The sequence below is a fragment of the Bos javanicus genome, chromosome 17, assembly GCF_032452875.1.
Source record: "Bos javanicus breed banteng chromosome 17, ARS-OSU_banteng_1.0, whole genome shotgun sequence".
Classification (NCBI taxonomy): Eukaryota; Metazoa; Chordata; class Mammalia; order Artiodactyla; family Bovidae; genus Bos; species Bos javanicus.
The window spans coordinates 54,183,882-54,207,816 of NC_083884.1; the positions used below are offsets into that span (position 1 = coordinate 54,183,882).

Here is a 23,935-nt window from a genome sequence, read left to right on the forward strand (position 1 = left end):
ATTCCTGCAAGATAAGAGCAACTCTTACATAATGTTTATGAATAGTTCTGCACTCAGACTGCTGCAGAATGTGAATCCCAGCACTGATTTCTTAGCTGTGTGTTCTTGTGTATGTCACCCACCCTCTCTGTTCTCCAGGTTTCCTCTCGTAGTCTGGGACAATAATAGTACTTACCATCCAGAGTTAATATGGTACTGGAAGAATAGAATAAGGTGTGGTTCTAATCTGAGGGTGATTCTGCTCCCCTTCCTTCCCTGGGACATCTGGCCAAGTCTAGAGATGCTTTTGGTTTTCACAACTGGCAGGGAGAGTCTTACTGGTACCCAGTGGGTAGAGGTTGGGAACCTGCTGAACATGTTATAATATAAACACTCCACAGAATTCAACCCAACCTCACTGGTATAAAACCATGAAAGAACCCTGAAATATCAGTGTTTATAAAGCCCTTGGCAAATGTAAAGGGCTCACAAAAGCGTTCACTGATATTATTGAGATTCTCTCTGCCATCAGAACCCTAACCAGGTGGCCTAATCCACAGCAGGGTTCTCAGTCGGTACCTCTGAGGCTGGGAAGCTGAGCCTGGTTGCCTCTGGACACACCATTAACCAGATACAGAGCCACTCACTGCCAGGCCCAGTGCTGACAGCTTTACACGAGTGCTCTCTCGTGATCCCTCAATGACCTATGAGATGTCCTGCTATTATTCATGTCATTTTAGAAGAAACTGAAGTTCAGGGAGGCTCACAAGTCACCAAATTAGAAAGTGCCTGTGCTTAAACTTAGGCCTGTCTGCTCAGTTGAGAAGTGGCGGTGAGAACAGTAGCAATGTGTATAGGCTTTTTTTTTTAAGAAGAAGTAGGGTGTGTTCTTGTTTATGTATAAAATCTCTAGATGGGATCAAAATATACTGGTAACTGTGATTATCTTTGTGGAGAATTGGGAACCTGGAAACAGGGGAGCAACAGCAATTTTTCACTGCTATTTGGAACCTATGAACATATTACCTATTCAAAACATCAAATTGAACTTAAAGACTGTTCTTTTAACTGTCAATGTTTCCCTCACAAGTTGCCTGCATTTGAGTACCTGGAGTGTTAGTTACAGAGAGATTCCAGGGAATTCCCTGCAGGTCCAGTGGTTAGGACTTGGCATTTTCAAGGCAAAAAGATTCCAGAGACATACCCAGACCAACTTAAAATGGAATCCGCAGTAGGGCAGATTCCAATAGATTGGAAATCCTCCTTTTACAAGCCAATCTGATGATTCCTGAGTTCAGCCAAGTTAAGAAAAGAAAACCAAACACTCAGGAAAAACTCCACCCAGACCACAGGTCTCTGCAGAAGCAGGGAGGTAAGAATCTCAGAGAAGGATGGAAGAAGATGCCCAGGTTTTCTCTGGGGAGCCAGTGATTTTTCACACAGGGGTATCTGCTCCACCCTACTCAGTCCCAGTCAGAGGGCCATCTGGGGACAGAACAGGGGGTGGGTCTTGGTACATGTGATACAGGACGGAGGCTAGAAGCTGCAATAGCAAAAAGAAGGGCTCCCTTCCCCACTCAGCCCACCAAGCTGCTGTTGGCCACGTCCAAGTTTATTCAGAAGGACAAGAGCTTAAGGAAGGCCACACATGTGCATGCGTGCTAAGTTGCTTCAGTCGTGTCCGACTCGTTGCAACCCCATGGACTGTAGCCGGCCGGGCTCCTCTGTCCATAGGATTCTCCGGGAAAGGATACTGGAGTGGGCTGTCATGCCCTCCTCTTGCAGATTCTTTACCTACTGAGTCACCTCGGAAGCCCATGCTTTCCTCCAAGAACTCTCACTTCATTCGGTCAGAGCACTTTGTTTTTGTAAAACCACTTTCTATGTCAGGGTTATGGGACAGAACAGGGCTCTCAAACTCAAAGGCCCTCTGGGGCCAGACAAATAACATAGGAAGCTGGGCTGGAGTTATACAATAGGGAGTGGTGGGGGCTGTGGCAAATTCGTTTCCTGGGAAGAAGGAGCTGCAACTCAGCTCCTGTTCATTGAGGCTCTACAAGAAGGCAGGCCAGTAATGCCACTGCTGGGTCTTCCAGTTTCTTCAGCAATGTCAGAATCAGCCGATGTAAGATTTCTGGGAGTGTCTAGGCTCCAAGCCAGACTTACTTCCAGGTTTGAATTCTGCCCATTACTTACCCTCTTTAGACAGCAATTTCTTGTCATCTGCAAAATGGAGATAAAATTCCTGCCAAAATGCACAACCTGATCATAAAAATGAGTAAATACCAGAGAAACTAGATGGAGGTTGCATTCTACAAAACCACTGGCTTAAACTCTTCAAAAATGTTATTAAAGAGGACAAAGAAAGGCTGTTCCAAATTAAAGATGACTAAAGAGGGACTTCCTTGACCATCCAGTGGTTGAGACTTCACCTTCTACTGCAGGGGGTGCAGGTTCAACACCTGGTCGGGGAGCTAAGATCCCACATGCCTCAGGGACGAAAAACCAAAACATAAAACAGAAGCAATGTTGTAAAGGCGACCAAAGGGATATGACAACTCATTGCAACGCATGATCCCGGATGGAAAAATCACTGCAAGAAAGGACATGATGGCGATAAGAGCAAAATTGACAATGTTGTATCAGATAACAGTATCGCATCAATGTCAAATTTCCTGAATTTGAGCACTGAACTATGCTTATGTAGAGGAATGTGCTTGATTTTAGAAGGAAATCTGCAACTAATGCATATGGTTCAGAGGGAAACACATATTGTCATCCTCACTATTCAGTTTTGGTATCTGCAAATCTGTCTGCTTGCTGAGGTCAAACAAGGTGACCCTCTGCCTTAGTTTCAGCTCATGATGTAAACATCTATCCTTTTCATAGCCTATTTAGCGACTGGGGATGAGGGGACGATGGGGCCCCCTGAGCCACCTTCCCCACAGGCCTTCCCAGTTGTCCCAGAGTCAGTAGTGGCGCATAGCCATGGTAGAAATGCGCCCAGTGGCGCCTGGTCACCTGTCGGGGGGCTGCCGACACATCCCCCCTGCCACCACCCACCTCCACTTGGAGAGGAGAGAGAGACGAGGGGCAGAGCCCTCATATTTTGGGGGCTTTTAAAAGTTGGTGATTTCACTATTTATTTTTTTTTGCTGAAGTGATTTTAATCTACAGATGAAAGACTCTTTAAATGATACTCAGAATACATTACAAACTTGGTTTTAAATTAGATTTGAGTCTAGAACAGGACTCACTCACAATGACTCCAGAACACAATGTGGAAGTGCAACAGTAAGGTGATGACTTCTTAATTGTTCAAGGGGATAAAGATCTTCTTCAAATATGGATGGAAATTAATCTCTAAGAGTTATTCTCCTTTATAGACTACAATATTACTGTCGGTTTCATATACTTTTACTTTATAAAGAACTCCCACAGGAAGAAATTTCTGGAGGTTTTCCCAGATATATACAGCTACATTTTCTGTTGTGCTTACAATGTCTGCAAAATATGGCACATCTAGATCCAGATTCTTATGATCAAGGGGCTTCATGATTGCCTCCTCCATATACTTTTTGAGGTCAGTCAAATTCATGACCATTCCTGTAACAGGATCAACCTCTCCATGTACTGTCACCACAACTTTGTAATTGTGCCCATGGCCATTTGGGTTGTTGCACTTCCCAAATAATTTCAAGTTTTCTTCATTACTAAGAGATTTGCCCGGGGCTCCACAGCCCTGTCCCCACCACCTGTGGAGGGCGCACCCCACCTGTGGAGGCGGTGGGTCGCGCTGAAGGAAGCGGGACACTCGATTTCAGTATTTAAAATGACCCCCAAGGGTAGCAACGAAGCACTGTCTATAGTGTTCGGAACACAGGAAGAGTGACATGCCTTACGGGGAACATACGTGTGTGTTACAAATAAGTGACATGCTGTTGTGATAATGCATAAGTTCAATGTTATTAAGGTATCTTTAAAAAATATCTTTTAAGTAAGGTGTCTTCAGAAAGAAACAGGCAGCGAGTTCCCTGGTGGTCCAGTAGTTAGGACTTTGCCTTTCAATGCCCACAGGGGATGCAGGTTCGATCCCTGGTGGGGAGCTAAGATCCCACATACTGCCTGGCCAAAACACCAGAACAGAAGCAGTACTGTAACAAATTCAATAAAGACTTAAAAAATGGTCCATATCAACAGCAACAAAAAAAAAAACTAAAAAAAAAAAAAAAAAGTGACCAGATGCTCGCAGGAACCTAACCCCTTTCTCTTAGGAGCAGTGGTTCAGCATTCAATTAATTCAGTGTCCTGTAACTATAAAACAGAACAACTGTGAATGATAAGAGCTGCCTACATAGACATTTCAGTTACTGCTCATGCAACTTTTTCAGATAGGTTGGAAATATCCCTAAACGTTGAATTTTTTTTTCGCTTAGAGGCTCACCTGACTGATCCACCGGGAGAAAGGCCAGGCAGTTCAGACCCAACAAATACAGACACAAGAGGAGGTGTCCCTTATGAGTATATTTCTGTGTTCACACACGCGCACACGCACACAACTGACGCTGAACGGAGAGGGAGGGTCAAGACGGAAAGAACAGGAGGCATCCAGGTGGTACCTGCTCGGGGGAGGAGAAGGGACAAAGGGAGCATTTGTCCCCACTCTGGCTCTCGGTGGTGGCCTCTGAGCAGGAGGTGACCCTGGAGCTGGAAGAACAGGAAGTACTTATTCTCTTAGAGGAAAGTTTCAAAGTGCAGTAACTTCTCTTTAAAAAAAAAAAGCCTCTTTCCTCCACTTTCTGCCCCTCCCTGACGAAAGCCCAGCCCCCTGCACACGCTGTCCTTGAGGCTGGGGCAGGACAAGGTCGTGGGGAAGGGCGTAAGGCCAAAGCTCTGAACTGCCCAGCCCAGGGAGGCTTAGGCATAGTGGCTACCCGGGGTCAGGGGGTGGTCCCCTCTGTGGTCTAGCTGGTCCTGCAGGCGGGCAAACTCGGCCAGTTCGTTGAGTTCCTGGAACTGTCGGTCTGTCTTATGGCTGACCAGTGAGCGGTAGAAGTGGACGGCAAAGACGATAAAGATCAGGCCGAAGGGGACCATGATGGTGGTGGAGGCGATGGCGGCGGCCTGGCCTGGGGTGATGCCGCCGGTGCTGCTGACGTTGGCGGCCGCCCCGCCGGCCGGGGGTTTGCTGGTGGGCCGCAGCTGGCCTGGCTGCTTCTTGAGGGGCAAGAACTTGACCCAGCAGAGCAGCACAACCTCGGCCAGGAAGAGCAGCGTGCCGATGACGGTGGAGAAGGCCCAGGCCAGCTCGATGTGGCGGTGCATGCGCTCGTGGGGCGACTCCTTGACTGAGTTGAGGTTGTGCACGTTGCTCACGGCCTCGATGTTGGGCAGGATGCAGGTGCTGATCATGAGCGCAAACAGGTGCACGGCCACCAGCACCGTGGTGCAGGCGCTGAAGGCGATGAGCAGCCCCGGAGGGTAGTCGTGGTCAGCGTCCAGTTGTACCTCCACCATTGCCACCTGCGGGGAAGAGCGGGGAGAGGGGGGCTGAGTGACGAGGACCGTCACAGCTCAGAGGCTCTCCTCCCGTCAGGCTCTGGGACCCTGGGTAAGTCACTGTGAGGCCTCTCTGAGCCTCAGCTTCTGTTATAACAGGGATGATAGACCCACCCACTTAGGGTTGAGAAATGGCAGAAAGTACTGATAAAGAGAAAAGGCTCAAGGCCAGGCTGCCTGGATTTGAATCCCAGTTCTGCTACTCTTGAGCTGTTGATCCTTGGGAAAGTCACTGAACCTCTCTGAGCCTCAGCATTTTTATTTGTAAAACAGGGACATCATATCAGTTCATAGGCTCATTTTAACAATTAAGTGAGAGTTCCTAGTACTGGGCTTCCCTGATGGTTCAGACGGTAAAGAATCTGCCTGCAACACAGGAGACCTAGATTTGATCCCTGAGTCAGGAAGATCCCCTGGAGGAGGAAATGGCAACCCACTCCAGTATCTTGCCTGGAGAATTTCATGGACAGAGAAGTCTGGCAGGCGACAGTCCAGAGAGTCCCAAAGAGATGGACACAACTGAACAACTAACACTTTCAGTACATGACAAATACTCTCCAAATAGTAGTCACCACAAATGGTTAAAATGGTAAGTTATATGTAAATTTCACTATGACTAAAAAAAAAAGTTAACATTAATGAAAAAAGGCACCCTCCCTATTGGAGCCACACTCCCATTCCCAAAGAGAGGTTTCTTCTTGCCTTCCTTCTGGGCATAAGAGGAGGCGTGGGGTGAAGGGATGAAGGCCCTCCCAGGTCATACCAGGCCCTTTCTGAGAACACAGAGCACCAACCACAAAGGAATCAAGACAGGCTTCCCAGAAGAGACGGGCTGTGACAGGGTGCTGCGGTGCAGACTGCAAGCCCTGAGGCCATCTCCTCCTCCAGCCCCAGCGCTGGGCTCAGAGCCCCACGGCTGACGTACTAGCTGCTCCCCAGTTCCTGGAGACCTGTGGATCCGGGGTTACCAGGGGCATGCTCCAGGCCCCGCCACCCACCCCCTCTCACCTGGGCCTTGCAAATCACCCCCATGTAAAGAAGCCAGCTCATCAGATCTGGGCTGGGAGAAGCCAGTGGTGGGCACACTGCCAGGGGCTGCCTGCCGAGGCCAGAGACTGGGGCGCAAGTGCCAATGGCAATACCATTAAGGAGAATGACCCTTTATAAAGGGTTTGCTGTGTATGTGCCAAGCTCAGAAGGGGGAGGTCTAAGGCTAAAATGTACCCACAAGCTCCTGCCCTGATCCCTCCTTATTCCTGGGGAGGGAATGGGCCCCTTCCTTCCAGCTTTCTTGTCTGTAATACCTGGCCCTGTCTGCTTTCATTTCTTGTACCTCCTCAGCCTTCTGAGGCCTGGAAAGGCAGTGTGGGGCAGTGGTTAGGAGCATGGGCTCTGGAACCAGGCTGCCTGCTTCAAGCCCTGACTCCTCTGCCCTTTATTAGGCTGTGTGACTCTGGCAAGTTCCTTCAACTTTTTGAGCCTCAGTTTCCTCATCTGTAAAAAAAAGAAAAAAAAAGGGACTATAGGGGCAATTCCCTGGCACTCCAGGGTTAGGACTCAGCAATTTCACTGTCAAGGTTTGATCCCTGGTCAGGGAACAAAGATCCTGCACGCTGCACAGCATGGCTGAACAAACAAAAAACCCAGGGACTTCCCTGGTGGTCCAGTGGCTAAGACTCCACACTCACAATGCAGGGGCACTGGGTTTGATCCCTGGTCGGGGAACTAGATTCCGAGTGCCACATGCCAACAGTCTGCATGCTGCTACTAAAGATTCCATGTGTTGCAATGAAGACTGAAGATCTCGAGCACCACAACCAAGATCCAGTGCAGCCAAATCCCAAAACAGAATACTAGGACATAACTCAGAGAGTTGTGAGGACGGAATTAATCCCACATCAAATCCTTGGGCTTCCCTGACAGCTCAATTGGTAAAGAATCTGCCTGCAATGCAGGAGACCCTGGTTTGATTCCTGGTTTGGGAAGATCTGCTGAAGAAGGGATACCCACTCCAGTATTCTTGGGCTTCCCTTGTGACTCAGCTGGTAAAGAATTTGCCTGCAATGTGGGAGATCTGGGTTCGACCCCTGGGTTGGGAAGATCCCCTGGAGGAGGGAAAGGCTACCCACTCCAGTATTCTGTCCTGGAGAATTCCATGGACTATTCAGTCCATGGGGTCTCAAAGAGTCGAACCGACTGCGTGACTTTCACTTCACTTCAAATCCTTAGTGCCTGGCCTAGAGTAAACCCTCAATAAAAGGAGCTTTATTAGTATTGTTGTAATTCAGTTTAAAAACTTCACTCCCAATCCCAGCATCTCTATATGAACCCCCCCTGCCTGGGCTGGGTTTCTATCCCCCAACCTGAGCTGAGGACACCAAAGCCAAATTGGCAAGCCTGAGTTTTGGCTCCAGAATCACCACTGCTTCCCCCTGGGTGACCTTGGTCAAGAATCTTCCCTTTGTCTCTGACAAAGGAGGGGATGTGGCAAGATTAAGGTCACCATCTAGAGCTGATATGGGGTCAGATACTTTGAGAATCTGGTGAAAATACTGGATATTTCTTAAGACACCCAGGTATATATAGTCATAGGACTTTTCAGACAATTTCAACAGGATTCGCAGACTTTTGTCTTGGAATTCCCACGATTGATGGTTGTATAAACTTCTCAGCCCAGGAGTTTGTAAAATGTTTTAAGTTCACATAAATCTGGGGCAGTGCGCCATGAGGATTTGGGCCATTTTTAGGATCACTGGTGGCCTAAGGCCAATGCTGAGATTTCTTAGCACTTAGGGCATCAGGGCACAGCAGGTTAAGGGCTGTACGCAGGCTCCCTGGTCTCTGTCCTCAGGCCTGACCATGCTGGAAAAGGGGGGCACCCCCAGCAGGGCATACCTCCTGCCTCCTCCCCACCCCTGGCACTTCCTCTTCCTGTTTTGGCCTGCTGCCCCGGAAGCTGAAACTAGAGAAAGGACAAACAGGAGAGCCAGCTGCTTAGCTGCTCTAGGCCCATGGGCTGTTGTTTCACTCACTGGAAATGTCCAGACCCATCAGGTACATGGGGCCCAGAGCTGGGTGCCTATATGGGGAGGGGAGGGGGAACATGCCAACATATACAGTAACCAATCTGTTCCCTTAAACCTGGTATCTCTACCTCTAGAGAGCCATTAAGAGTAAACTGAGTCCTCCACTGGTAAGCTCTCAGTGCCACAGGGGTTGTTACAAGGATTCAACAGATTAATGAATAAAGCCCTTAGCATAAGACCTGGCATGCATATATACATCTATATTACACTTAATAAAGCGTCAGTGATGGATACATGTATATGTATGGCTGAGTCACTCCGCTATACACCCAAAACTATCACAACATTGTTAATTGGCTATGTGTGTATATGTGTGTGTGTGTTAGTTGCTCAGTCATGACCGACTCTGCGACCCCATGTACTGTAACCCGCCAGGCTCCTTTGTCCATGGGATTTCCCAGGCAAGAATACTGGAGTGGGTTGCCATTTCCTCCTCTGGGGGATCTTCCCGACCCATGGACTGAACTCACATCTCCTGTGTCTCCTGCATTGGCAGGCAGATTCTTTACCACTGAGTCACCTGGGAAGCCCATCAATGATTATTAGCAACACTAGTATTACGTTTTCACAATGAGGAAACTGAAGCTCAGAGAGGTGAAGTCAGCAGTCCCAAGTGTTATTCTGCTGCTGAGTGGAGGATCTATACTTAAGTCCACTTAGCTCTAAAGCCCGTGTGCAAAGGGGTTAACAGCATTTTCCTCACACCTGCTACTACAGACTGAATGTCTGTGAACACTCTAAATTCATATTTGAAATCCTAACCCCCAAGGTGATGGCGTTAGGAGGCAGGGCTTTTGGGGTGATTAGGTCATGAGGGTGGGACCCTTGCAATAGGATTAGTGCCCTTATAAAAGAGAACCCCCAGGGACCCCCTCACCACTCTTGCCCTGTGAGAACACAGCAAGTAGTAAGACAGTGTCTATGAACTAGCAAGTCAGTCCCTTACCAGATGCTGCATTTGTTGGCACCTTGATCTTAGACTTCTAGCCTCCTGAACGGTGAGAAATAAATATCTGTTGTTTATAAGCCACCCAGGTTGTGGTATTCTGTTTTAGCAGCCCAGACAAAGACAATCACCAAGGAGATTAAATGAGGTCTTGACATGTTTTTAACAAAGGGCCAGCCCACAGAAGGTACTCAATAAATCTCAGTTAAAAAGAAAAACACAGGGCTTAAAGTGGAAGACGAATAGCTCCTGGACGCCCTCAGCTGAGGCTGGTGAGAGCTGACCCCACATTCTGTCCCCTAGGGAGGGGGAGGGGCTCAGACGCCCTACTCTGGACCCAGTCTGCCTCTTTCTAAGGCTGTCCCTGCTAGAAACCCTGGGTAGAAGGAGAATGTGTGCCCCCAAGCACAGCTGACCACCACAGCGGGACAGGAACCACCCTTGCCACACCATCTGTCACACCCCAGAGCCAGAACACTGCAGCTGTTGGGACACACCTGGCCAGGGGACGCTAGAACTTCCCCTGAGGTCCTAAGCTGGGAGGAGGGGGTTAGGTAGGCTGGGCAGCTCAGCGTGCGAACTGAGCTCCTTCAAGGAGGAGGATGGGCTCCAGAAGAAACCCCATCAACTGTGCTGGGCCCTACAGTTCCTGGAACTTGACCACACTGGCTGGCTCTAGGTACTGTCCCCACCTGGGGGACCAAGCTCCATGTCCTGGCGCTGTGGGAAGGAATGGCTGACACAGATCAGGTCTCCTGATGAGAACTGTTCATAAGCAGAAAAACGACTGCTTTTTTCAGAATGTGTCCCACTTGGGAAATCTCCCCAAGAATAGGGAGGGTAAAGCCAGGAGGGCCTCGTGGAATCTGGCAGGCGACTCCCAGGGCCCCAGCTGAGTCCCAGAGAGATCAAATCAGATCAGATTGCAAGCAGCTTCGCAAGGTAAATATAGCCAGAGTGCTGGGCCGTTAACCCAAAATAAACAGCTCCCAGCCAGCCACGGGCCTGCTTAAACCTGGACACATGGGTTCTAAAGGGTGAGGAGGGGTAAGGGACCCCCGGCCCCACGTCACCCTGGTCCGTGGACCTCCGATACCTCCCTCCCCCGCCCCCCACAGGGACATCAAACCTCACCCATGGGCTAAGAGGCACCTGTGATCCCAAGAAGGGTAGGGCCTGGCTGGCTTTGCCAGGTGTTTGCCTACCACGCCCGGATGCCAACTACCTCTCCTCACTCTTGCTGGGCTCCCTGGAGACCCCCTGCCACCTGGTGCCTAGAAGGCTGGGCCCCTCGGAGGCAGCCCTCCCATGCCTGGCTCCACCCGGGTGCCCAACAGCTGGGAGACATAACTCTGCCTTCCCCAGCCTGCGCTTCTCCTGATCACTCAGGCCGCCAAGCCACAGTCACCCCGGGTCACCCAGGGCCATCTGAGCCTGCGGCCCCCACCTCAGATGCAAACCATCTACTAAGAGAGGATCGAGCGCTCCTCTAAGAGTTTACAAACTTTTCTGACCACTACAGCACAGTATTCCAAAGGTTTCCATAAATAGACACATACCCACTTATAACAGAAACAAGTTTCCCCAAACAATAATTATCTTTAAAGCATGCTAATCCAGTCTACTCTTACAACACATGACACATGTGGCTGCTTTCTATTTCACTCCACTCTTCTTCCAATAAAAATTAAAATGCTGGTTGCGACTCACTTTTTGTCACGAGTCACTAACAGGCTGAAGCTGCAGGAGGGCGCAGAGAACAGGCCTAGTCTTCCTGTTCATCCGGCTAATTTTGAGCACCTTCGGTCTCTATCTCTCAAGTAACCTCTGTTCCAGGGCCCTCCAAGTGAGGATGGGGCCATTCATTCAATCATGGACATTTTTTTTTTTTCCTTTGGCGGTGCTGCGAGGCTTATGGGACCTCAGTTCACTGATTGGGGATGGAACCTGCACCCTGAGTAGTTCAAGAGCCAAGTCCTAACGACTGGACTGCCAGGGAATTGCCCTTATGAACTTTTTCTGAGAACTTACTATGTGCCTGGAGGATCTTGTGGCTCTGCTGGAGACAAAGAAAGCAGGAAGACAGACGGAAGAATCCCTGCCTCAGGGAGGATGACAGGCACTGAAGGTGTAGGCAGGTATTTTCAGACGGTGATAAGCGTCCATCCACTAACGCTCCTCCACCACTGCACTTGCCGAACACGTTCTGAAGATGTAACGACACGTCCGGTTTCCTCCACTCTACTTTCCTGCTTCTCTAGCTTCCCTGCACTTCCCTTGTCCCTCTAGGGGCCTCATGAATGTTAAAGGAATAAATGAAGGTCAGACTTGACCCAGCATCTCTAAAGTGCCTGAAGATAATCCTATGTGATCCACTGGAAACCAGAAGGCCATAGGAGAACTCTCATGACATTCCTTTTTTTAGCTCATCCTTTAAACTTTTCAATACTCTGTCTTTACTTACTTCAGTTCCCCAACCAGGGATTGAACCTGGGCCCTGGCAGTGAAAGTGCTGAGTCCTAACCACTAGACCACCAGGGAAGTTCCTATGTACCTTAAAATAATTCGTTTATTTTTAAAATTTTTATTTTTTGGCCATGCTGTGTGACTTGAGGGATCTTAGCTCCCCAACCAGGGCTCAAACCCGCAACCCCTGCAGTGGAAGCGCAGGGTCTTAACCACTGGATTGCCTATGTACCTTTTAATACTCACGCTTTATTAGCACTCATATCATACATTACCATATATCTATGTATGGATTCTAAGTCTAATGTTGACAATACTTCGAGTGGGGTGTGCACTCAAAATGTTGGAGACCACCGCCTAGACCAGGGGTCGCCAAACTGGCCTGCAATGTACTTTCTGCAAACGAAGTTCTACTAGCACACAGCCACGCCCACTCACTCACCTAAGGTCGGTGGCTGCTTTCAAGCTAGAACAGAACTGAGGACAGGTTTCCCCCTGTAATGTATCTCTGAAACCATTCACGAGCTGAAATGGCTAAAGGGACGGAGCAATTACCTTAGGAGATATTTTGCTAACATATGCACAAATAAACTGAGATTAAAGCACTGGTGCTCAGACACAGCTCAGAGCTCTGACAGCTTGATGCTGAGATGCTGAGTGTGATTCCTGGGAAAGGAGCTTGGTGGTATCAGTCTTACCCCTCAGGGCGCATGCTGCCTCTATAACCGCTAGCTGCAAACCAAATGCTGCGTGCTATTTTCAACTTTCACCATTTTTTGGTAAAAGTAAAAATTCTCTTTGGGTTTCTTTCGGGCTAGTGAAAACAGGTACAAATGCAGGTCTTCTGTAAAATCGAGGAGGTGTAAAGTGAACTTGTGAAAAGTGGTGGGGGGGGGGACACCTGTAGTTACTACTGAGACCATGTGGCCAGCAAAGCTGAAAACATTTACTTCACAGAAAAAGGTGGGCCATTATTGGGTTAGATCAACGCTCCTAAAAAGGAATGTCAAACCACGGTCCCAGAGGATTCTCCTCTGAAGAGTTTGTGGTTCTATCAGTTTGGGGCATTCCCTTCTGGGAAGCATATTAAAGGCCCCCTGAGAAGAATTTCCACCAGAGAGAAACTTGCTCTTGGTTAAATTTTCTCAGAAGTTTTAGGGCTTCCCTAGTGGTCCAGTGGGTAAGCCTCTGTGCTTCCACTGCAGGGGACGTGGGTTCAATCCCAGGTTGGGGGACTAAGATCCCCCATGCTGCACAGCCTGGCCAAGAAATTTAAAAAGTGCAAACTGTCACAGTTTTTATTAATATTATTAATTAATTTATTCATTGGCAGCACTATGTCCTTGGACTGCAAGGAGATCCAACCAGTCCATTCTAAAGGAAATCAGTCCTGAATATTCACTGGAAGGACTGATGCTGAAGCTGAAACTCTAATATTTTGGCCACCTGATGTGAAGAGCTGACTCACTGGAAAAGACCCTGATGCTGGGAAAGGCTGAAGGTGGGAGGAGAAGGGGACGACAGAGGATGAGATGGTTGGATGGCATCACCGACTTGATGGACGTGAGTTTGAGTAAGCTCCAGGAGCTGGTGATGGACAGGGAAGCCTGGAGTGCTGCAGTCCATAGGGTCACAAAGAGTCGGACACGACTGAGCGATTGAACTGAACATGGCATGTGGGACCTTAGTTCCCTGGCCAGGGATCGAAACTGCGTCCCCAGCAGTAGAAGGGCGGAGTCTTATCCACCAGGGACGCTCCATAAACTGTCACAGTTTTATTTTTCCAAGGGAACTGCTTCCCAACACTGATTACCACAGTGTCATCTTGGGAAACCCTAGAACTCGCCTTCACTAGCCCTGGACCCAGAAACCAGCAGAGCTTAACACAAACCCTGGCTGAAAACCCCAGACACGTGCACAGGCACTTGTGAAGTTTTCCAAAAGGCTTCTCAGCTAGGCAGGGAGTGCCTTTCCCTTGGGGCATTTAACAAAATTCCATTTATACCGACTCAGCGTACAGAGGGATCCATCTGTAAGACTTTGAAGACCCAGTTTTCAGCCAGCTACATGGGACATGGCGAGAGGGTGATTGAGTGGAAAAGGCTCCAAGTCAGACAGACCATGGCTTGAAATCTACTAGCTGGATGATCGCAACCTCAGTGAGCCTTTTAGTTTCCTCACCTACAGTACATACCTTTAAGGACTGTTCTGAGGATTAAAAAATGAATGGAAAAAAAAAAGGTCCAGGCTCATGCCTGGTGTTCAGTAAATAGTAACATCATCAACATTATTCAAGAATTCATCATGGGACTTCCCTGGTGGTCTAGCGGTTAAGAATCAGCCTTCCAATGCAGGAGACTTGGGTTTAATCCCTGGTCAGGGAACTGAGACCCCACATGGTGTACTGCAACTAAGACCCAACTCAGCCAAAAATAAATAAATGAATAAACATATTAAAAAAAATTCATCATGGAACTCTTTTGCTCCAAAATCTTCCCTGGCTCCCCACTGCCTGTATCAGAAGGCCTTGCACTGTCTAGTTTGGAAAGAGTCACCTTCCTCTACTATCCCCGGACATGGCTTCAACTCCAGCCACACCAGACTCTCTGCCTTTCCTTCCCTAAGACCTTTTCATTTCTCATCCTTGTAACTTTGCTCCTGATGCCTCCTCTGATAGAGGGTTCTTTCTCAGCTCTACTCCACCACCCTTAAGGCTTAGCTGGAATCACATTCTTCTAAACCAGTTAACTCTCATAAAAGCAGTCCTAGGAATTTCCTAGCAGTTTCAGTGCCGTGGGCCTGGAGTTCAATCCCTGGTCAGGAAACTAGGATCCTGCATACTGCTTGGCCAAAAAATAGTAGTCTCAACGTTATGGGAACAAGGGTGAGTGAGTTTCTGTCACACCTGTACCACGTGTATTTTAAGTGCTTTGCAGATACAAATGAACCGTCACACTGACCCATTGAGGTTGGTTATTGCTATTACTCCCATTTCACAGCTGAGGAAACAGGCCCGGGGACATTAAGCAACTTCCCCAGCATCTCACAGTTCTAAGTGGCAGAGCGGGGACCTGGATCCCACTCAAGCAGTCTGGCTCCAGGGTCCCTATTCTTTACTTCACTCTACAATACTCGAGCCTCCCAACTCAGGCCTTCCATCGTTCTCTGGTGCTTCCTCTCCCGCAGCAGTGGGGCCACACCAGTCACAGGGTCTGAAAGCTTCCCAGCCAGGTAACCTCAGACAAGTCATTCACTGGGCACTTACTCTCACTCCCCATTCTGAAGCTCACAAGAAACGGTTCAAGAAGAATACTTAGCAGGTGTCAACCTATTCCAAGATCCCAATCAACAGTGGTAATATTTACCACTAGTACTTAGCACCATGAGCAGTAATACTAATTTCTTACTCATCTCCATGCCCCCTGAACTCCCAACATGTCACAGAGGCTCAATAACATCTTATGATTTGAGCCCTTCCTTCCAACTCATTTTCAGAGAAATGCCAAGCTGCTTCTGAACCCGCTCTGGAACCTGGGAACAAAAGGGTGCTGGCAAGCAGAGAACTTGAGGAGGCAGATAATCCAAAAATAATTGATCCCAGGTCATGGAAAGCATTTTGTTTATGGCAACAGGCTGCCCTTCCCAATTATCTTCTGCTTAGGCTAACGTTACAGGCTGCCCGCCCCAGGAAACCAAGATTGCTGTGTGTGCGCATGTGCGCTCCCCATAGCTCCCAGGGGATAGGGTCAGGCGGAGGCTGGCTGCCTCTTGCTGAGAGGTAAACTGAGGCAGGGGTGGCCTGAATCACAGCACCCTCGGCTCAAGAAGCACCTGCAGGCTGCTGATCCTCTGCTACATCCTGGGCCCTTGGTTTTGGAGTCTGGATGCTGAACCCAGACAAGGTGTGCTATTTCCAGAAGCTCCATCAGTAGTGGGATGCTTGTCTGTAGACCAGAGAGGGCCCACCTAAGGGTCCATCATCAGATCCTGACAATTCCTCAACCCTTTGTGGGTCCAAGCGAACCTTGTAACGACTCTTCATGCAAGTCCATGGAGGAGCAGGATATGTGTTTCCTTTGTACACACGAGAAAACTGCCCCCAAAGAGTAAAGGCACTTGCCTGAGGTCCCACTGCCTATCTCCCCAGCACATCAGGGCAGCTGTTCAGGCCTTTCTGCCCAGGAAAGGGGAGTCTCTCCATGCCCTCCAGGCTCCTCGGAGACCTTCCTTCAATTTCACCTTGTGTGCGGCTGAGTCTGGCAACCTCACCAACTCTCTGACCCTTGGAAATCAAAGGTCACATCATATCACTTCTTCTGGGTTTCCCAGTCTCTCAGAAGGAAGCCCTATGGGGGCAGGAAGTTGGTTGTGCTGACTCACAGGCCAAGGTAGAGTAGTCCAGGAAACCTGCTCACTCCGTTTCCATGGCACCTGGCTGCATGGCACCCCTTCCTCTCTGAGGCTCATTCACAAGGCTGGATGCCTGTGGTGGGGGCGGGGTGCAGGCGGACCTGCCCTGTTGAGCCCTTCTCTCCACCCCAACCCTGTTTCTCCCCGTTGTTTGCAGACTCACGGCAAATGCAGTTACTCTCTTGTTAAGTGCCTTCCCAGAATGGAAGTGGGCACAGGATTCAGCCTTCCCTGCTGGCAGAACTTGGGGGATTTCATCACTGGAGCCAGGAAGCCTTCTCCACCCCAGTTGGGTAGCATAAAGGTCCCCAAGAGACAGTCTGGTTGAGTCAAGGCCCACCAAGTGCCGCCGGCTGCCCCTGCAGCCTGACTTCCCCACACTGTTTTTAGCAAGAGGAAGAGGGAGGTGACATCTGATCAGAAGGCCCGGCTTCTAAGAGACTACTCAAGAAGGCAGAAAAGCTTCACCCGTTGCCTCCTCACTGCTCCTGGCATGGGAAGAGGCCTGGGCAGCTATGAATTTACCACCCCAAGAAAAACGGGAACAGGTACCCCACCATCTGAAACAATTCACTGCTGTGACGAGCTGACAGCTGCTGGCGTCACTCCCTTCCCCCTAACTGTAACATTTTATTTTGCTCAAGAGAAGTTTTTCTGCTCTATTTCTCATTCCCTACAAGGCCTGGTCCTAAGAGGTCCCTGGCAGCACGGGGCTCAGAGCTCCATACACCACAAACTGCATAAGTGTCCAAGAGAGTTCTGCATATCAGCCAACCTGGGTTCAAATCCTGCTCCAGCAAGAGAGCTGTGTGGCCTTGGGAAGGTCCACTCCAAAATTACCTCCAAGCGCAGTGGAGGACTTAGTGTGTCAGTTAGGGCATCTACACAGTGCAAAGTACCTGGTGGGTGCTTGGCTAAGTGTCAGCTGTTCCTAGGATTTGGGGCTGATGGAAGAGAATCCTTTCCTGTAGACCTAAACTAAAAACTAGAGTGACACTTCTTACAGACACACACATTTTATCCTTCCCTCTCAAAGGCTTCCTTGATTAAATTTTTTCAAAGAAAAAATTATTTATTTATTTGGCTGCGCCACATCTTAGTTGTGGCACATGAACTCTTAGTTGCAGCATGTGAGATCCCTGACCAGGGATCAAACCTGGGGCCCCTGCATAGGGAGAGTGGAGTCTTAGCCACTGGACCACCAGGAAAGTCCTCGATTAAATGCTTAAATTCAGAGAAGCTCCTGAGAAGCAGCCTTCATTCACCAATTGAGAAATCAATCAAGGCCCACAGAGGGATTTGTCCAAGGCTGCACAGGCAGCAAGAACAGACTCAGGAAAGTGCGTCCCCTACCTCAGACAGCTGGTCTTGCCACCGTGGCCCCGGGTGCTCTGGGCCTGCTTAGGGCTTCTAAAAAGTTCTCACTCCTTGCACCACCCACGAGTTTGTGGAGCCCAGGGAGAGTCCCAGACACACCCCCTTCCCAAGAAAACTCAAAGGGTGCAGCCACTCCCTCCCCCAAGGTCAAGAGCTTAGCTCACTCACCAGTGAGGCAAGAGTGCTCTGCACTAAAAACCTTGGGGGAGTGGGGGCAGACCCCATCCTTCCAGGCTGAGGTCAGGAAGCTACTGTCCTGTAGCTGTCTTGGGAGACTCCAGGATTCCCAGCCTGAAGGCATCCTCTCAGCCACTTCTCAGTCCAACATGCAGCCTCACCTACCCCACCCCCCAGAGGCTGGTTCTCACTCCGACCCAGCACACAGGGAGGTGGGGGTGGGGTGGGGGCGGAGGGGGGAAACTAAGCCTACCCCCAACATCAAGAAAGAGCCCATTCAACGGGAACATGTCCCACCCTCCTCCCCCACACCCAGTGACTCAGTGACAAGTTTCTGGAGCAGAAACTGAGGGTGGGGAGTGGTTGTCAAACCCCCAGGCTGAGGCCCTCGGAAAATACAATAGGAGAAAGCCTATCAGGAAATCCCCTCTACTAGATAATAAAGGAAGCTGGCCAATTTCTTCTGGCCTCAAGTGTGGGGGCACTAGGAGATGGCTCAGGGGTCCTTCTCCTCCCAACCTCCTGACACCTGCTCCCAAAGAGATCAGACTACTTACGTCAGTTTCCCTTCCACTTCAACATGCCTGGGACTCTTACATCTACGTCGAGCATCCTGCTGTTTCTCCCTCCTCGCCACATCAAGCTTGCCCATCTGAGCCCCCCAACCCTGGACATTTGTATGATACCCAACCTCCCACTACGGGTGTCACTTGTCCACCTCTTATGTCCAGCATCTCTGGTCCTCCCAGCGTCCACGACAGCTTTCTCCCAGCTCTTCCCTTCACCCCCCGACCCTCTAGCCCTCCCCGCCAGCTCCCCTGTGCGCCCCGTCGGGGCTGTGGGAGGCAGCGGCCAGGACCTGAGAGGGGGCAGGGCAGGGCGGCCCGAGCTCACCATGGCGAAGCCGGAGAGCAGAGCCGAAGTCCGGCTGGAGGCTTTGAGCTTGGCGCGGCTCAAGTAGAGTTTGCGCCAGGACAGCGCCTGCATCGAGTGCTCGTTGAGGCTCATCACCTCGGAGTAACTTTGGCCGATCCAGTCCGGGTAGGTGACGGCGGGCGGCGGCGGCGGCGGCGGCGACCCCGGGGGCTCCCCGTCCCCGCTGCGGCGGCGGCTCCGGCGGCTGCCGCTGGTGCTGTTGCCGCCGCTGAGGGGAAGCTCGGGGCTGTTGCTGCTCGGGGGCGGGGCGGGCTCCGGATGCATGGAGCACGCTGCAAGGGCGCGGGCCGGCCCGGGCGCCTGCTAGGGCAGCGGCCCCCACCCCGCGCCGCACCTCCGCCTCCGCTTGAGGAAGCCGCCGCCTGGCCCCAGCGCGGGTCCGGCCTCAGCCGGCCGGCCGCCAAAAGCAAGTAGCTCGAAGAAGCGACTACAGCACAAACTTACAGGCCAGCCGTGGCGCTTGCAAAAGCCCAGGGCAGCAGAGACAAGAGCCTGCTCTCAAGCAAGCGTCCCGGATCCCCGGGCCCGGACCCTCGGCGAGCGACACGATTGGCCGCCGTCCGGACTAATTTGCATGCGCCCCGCCCATCTGAGGTGGGCGTGGTCATCGTAAGTCATGTGATTCGTCTCATCCGACGGTACCGCCTACAGTCCCTGGCCAGGCGCCGTCAGCGCCCGCGCCTCTTCCTGGAAGCGCTTCAGCCCCCGGGCCTCTCTCTGTTCCTGCTGCCGGCACCTCCCATCTCCGCAGCTGCTTTTATGGCCCTTCTCCCAGAGCTCGGACTCCTGGGTCGGGCCACCTGAATTCACCTCTGGTCGCCTCCTGAAGCCCGTTTCCTCCTTGGAATAAGGTGACTTAGGATCTGCAGGAAATAGCAAACTGTGATGTAGATAGAGTTCATTCATTCTGTGTATTGAGCGCCTCAGTTCAGTTCAGTTCAGTCGCTCAGTCGTGTCCGACTCTTTGCGACCCCATGAACTGCAGCACGCCAGCCCTGTCCATCACCAACTCCTGGAGTTTACTCAAACTCATGCCCATTGAGTCGGTGATGCCATCCAACCATCTCATCCGCTGTCGTCCCCTTCTCCTCCCGCCTTCAATCCTTCCCAGCATCAGGGTCTTTTCAGATGAGCCCGTTCTTTGCATCAGGTGGCCAAAGTGAGCGACTACTGGGTGCCATCACTGTTCTGGGCACTGAGGGTCGGGTGGTGAATCAAATGGACAAAATCCCCTGCCTTCGTGAAGCTTACATTCTAGTCTAGTAGCAGGGACACGCAAACACCAAGGAGTAAGCTATAATAGTTTAGAAGGTGGTAAGTGTATAGAAAAGTAAAGCAGATCAAAAAAAAAGAAAAGAAAGTAAAGCAGAGAAAGGGGGCACAGGTAGTGTGCAATGGCTTTTTTTTTTTTTCCCCCAGGGCTGAGATTTGTGGTATGTTTTGTCCAGTTCGTTCACTTACAGTTCACTATCCTCTGAAACAAGCTGGGATACAGGATAAGAAGCCCCTTCAGTAAGTTTACTGTGCACCGATTAAGCGTTAGGCTGAGGGATTCCAAGAAAATAGTAACTTTCACGGAATCTTACAAATTAGTGAAGAGAATAGGCAGTCAACGAACAAAATAAGTTCACATTTTTCTGACTTGGTCACTTTTGAGCTGAGACCTGAACCAGCAATGCAAAGAAGCAGGGACCTGCTTTCCTGGGGAGGAAGGGAATAGCAGATACAAAGACTCTGAAGCAACAATATCTGCCTGTTGGAACATTAGGAGGCCAATTTAGCTACAGAATAATAGAGGGGAGAGGTGAAGTGAGGCTAGAGTACTGAGGTAAGAACTGTTCCCTAGGGTATCAGCTCCAGGAGGGCAGGTACCGTCGCTGTCGATTTCACAACTCTAGCATCTAGAGGGTTGCTTGGCACACTGCTCAGTAAATATCTGTTGAATGAATAAGTGTGGGAGAGACAAGAATGAGTGAAACTTATAATTATCCCAGAGTCAAGTCACAAGCATGCAGCATTCCAGGTCAGCTATGTGAAATTTAACTCTTGTCACCACTAGAGGGCACCCCTCCATTCAGCCACATTATGGGATAGACCTGAAGGCCCCCTCCCAAAAGCCTCTGGAGTTCTTCCAGAGTCCTTTCTCTGTTTTTTATGAAGACCAGGGAACTTGGAATTTGAAATCTCATCCCACTGGACTTGTTTCTTTGCTGGCCTTTGTACTTGTCACTTCTTTCACTTACCATCTGTGTCTCAGCTCAAATATCACCTCCAAAGAGGGCCCTTCCTTTTCTAAAGTAGGCCCCGTTTCATGTTATGTCACCTCACCCTGTTTTATTTCCCTGATAGTTCTGATCACTACAGTATCTGAAATCACCTAGTTTATTTATGTACTGACCTGTTTGTACCCCCGCCCCCCTCAACAAATGAGTGTGCGTTCAGTTGCTCAGTTGTATCTGACTCTTTGTGACACCATGAATTATAGACTCCTCTGTCCATGAAATTTTCCAGGCAAGAATACTGGAGTGGGTTGCCATGCCCTCCTCCAGGGGATCTTCCCAACCCAGGGATCGAACCTTCGTTTCTTGTGTCTCCTGCATTGGCAGGTGGGTACTGGTTCCAAATTGGGGAAGGAGTATGTCAAGGCTGTATATTGTCACCCTGCTTATTTAACTTATATGCAGAGTACATCATGAAAAATGCTGGACTGGATGAAGCACAAGCTGGAATCAAGACTGCTGGGAGAAATATCAATAACCTCAGATATGCAGATGACACCACCCTTATGGCAGAAAATGGAGAAGAACTAAAAAGCCTCTTGATGAAAGTGAAAGAGGAGAGTGAAAAAGTCTGCTTAAAACTCAACAGTCAGAAAACTAAGATCATGGCATCCAGTCCCATCACTTCATGGGAAATAGATGGGGAAACAATGAGAGATGGGGAAACAGTGAGAGACTTTATTTTCTTGGGCTCCAAAATCACTGCAGATGGTGATTGCAGCCATGAAATTAAAAGATGCTTGCTCCTTGGAAGAAAAACTATGACCAACCTAGACAGCATATTAAAAAGCAGAGACATTACTTTGCCAACAAAGGTCTGTCTAGTCAAAGCTATGGTTTTTCCAGTAGTCATGTATGGATGTGAGCTTTGGACTATAATGAAAGCTGAGCACAAAAGAATTGATGCTTTTGGACTGTGGTGTTGGAGAAGACTCTTGAGAATCCCTTGGACAGCAAGGAGATCCAACCAGTTCATCCTAAAGGAAATCAGTCCTGAATATTCATTGGAAGGAATGATGCTGAAGCTGAAACTCCAATATTTTGGCCACCTGATGTGAAGAACTGACTCATTTGAAAAGACCCTGATGCTGGGAAAGATTGAAGGCAGGAGAAGGGGAAGACAGAGGACGAGATGGTTGGGTGGCATCACTGACTCAATGGACATTGAGTAAGCTTCAGGAGTTGCTGATGCACAGGGAAGCCTGGGGTGCTGCAATCCATGGGGTCGCAAAGAGTCGGACACGACTGAGCGACTGAACTGAACTGAACCATCTGGGAAGCTATCTGAGAGCAAAGTTCTCCTCTCTTTAAATTACTTCCTTATCACCCATGGCCTCTCACAGGAACTGGCACAACAGAGATTCCCAAGAGGAACAGGTTTAATGAAAAAGATAATGAGATGGTCTTGGTTCTAAGAGGCCCCCCCCTCAGTTTTACAGGCCCCCTGGGGCCTGAGTGGGGCCAGCAGGTCTGGAAGAGAAGAACCTTGAAGCAGGGAGGGAAGATTTGCTGACTAAGAAGGAACCAAAGGACTTGTCAGTGGCAGGTCGGCCAGGGGCTTTGGGGTAGGGATGCGGCCAGGTCTCCCACTCTAATTCTATGGAGTTTGAATCCCAGCGCCACATGCACAGTGCAAAAGAGAAGAAAAAAAAAATACTATCAAGACTTGGGTTGGTGGGTGGATGGGGTGGGCATCTGGGCAAACCCTGCTTCTTGTTTTAGAATCTTAGAGCCCTCAAGGGTCAGTGGTTAATCAATTTTCTCCCAAGTGGGCTGGTGGTAAAGAACCCACCTGCCAATGCTGGAGACATAAGAGATGCAGATTCGATCCCTAGGTTGGGAAGATTCCCTGGAGAAGGAAATGGCGACCCACTCCAGTATTCTTGCCATGGACAGAGGAGCCAGCAGGCTTCAGTCCATGGGATCACAAACAGTCAGACATGACTGAAGCGACTGAGCTCACAGCACATTAGAGCTAGTTGGGGCCATAAGATGCATCCCATTCCAAACCCCTCCTTAATAGCAACTGCTGCCCCAGAGAGAAAGCACCTTACCAAAGTATACCAAAGAAGCCAGTGGAGAATCCAACTTGGAACCTGGGCTGCCCATCCCAGCAGTGCCTCCAAGGACTATGTGTGGCTCCATCTAGTGGCTAGGGTGTGTGGGTGTGTTCTCAGCCTTTTGGACTTTTATCTGAAATAGCCAAACAGAATTTTTCAATCAACTCTGTATATGTAGGTATAGAGATCCAAGGGACTACTGGAACCTGCTTCACCACTGTGGCCAATGGATGGATACAGCCCAGGGCTGGCCAAAGATGGTATGAGCTACCTTGGGAGGCAGCAAACTCCCACATGGCATGGGGTAAAAAATAAAATAGCACTTAAACAGTACTTACCAATGACAGGGAACAACAGACTGGTTCCAAATAGGAAAAGGAGTACGTCAAGGCTGTATATTGTCACTCTGCTTATTTAACTTATATGCAGAGTACATCATGAGAAATGCTGGATGAAGTACAAGCTGGAATCAAGATTTCCAGGAGACATATCAATAACCTCAGATATGCAGATGACACCACCCTTATGGCAGAAAGTGAAGAAGAACTAAAGAGCCTCTTGATGAAAGTGAAAGAGGAGAGTGAAAAAGTTGGCTTAAAGCTCAACATTCAGAAAACTAAGATCATGGCATCCGGTCCCATCACTTCATGGGAAATAGAT

General features: G+C 49.7%; 2 protein-coding genes and 1 non-coding gene across 3 annotated transcripts in view; all 3 read right to left on the reverse strand.

The window, feature by feature from the left end:
- Positions 1 to 1,575: 1,575 nt before the first annotated feature.
- LOC133228422 (6-pyruvoyl tetrahydrobiopterin synthase-like) lies at positions 1,576 to 3,799 on the reverse strand (the record flags this gene model as incomplete). The annotated part of the gene is made up of 1 exon (XM_061383851.1): positions 1,576 to 3,799. A coding segment is annotated over one exon (450 nt), but the record flags the coding sequence as incomplete, so codon positions are not given.
- Positions 3,800 to 4,488: 689 nt separating this feature from the next.
- LOC133228823 (calcium release-activated calcium channel protein 1) overlaps positions 4,489 to 23,935 on the reverse strand; it is a 39,800-nt gene continuing 20,353 nt past the window's right edge. Inside the window, exons 2-3 of the mRNA XM_061384775.1 lie at positions 18,895 to 19,799; positions 4,489 to 5,502 (exon numbers count right to left, since the gene is read on the reverse strand). Coding sequence (XP_061240759.1) covers positions 4,897 to 5,502; positions 18,895 to 19,200 — 912 coding nt within the window. The 5' untranslated portion in view covers positions 19,201 to 19,799 and the 3' untranslated portion in view covers positions 4,489 to 4,896. The remainder of the gene's footprint in view (positions 5,503 to 18,894; positions 19,800 to 23,935) is intronic.
- Positions 12,040 to 12,111, reverse strand: TRNAE-UUC (transfer RNA glutamic acid (anticodon UUC)). The gene has a single exon. It is a non-coding gene; the product is annotated as a tRNA-Glu (tRNA).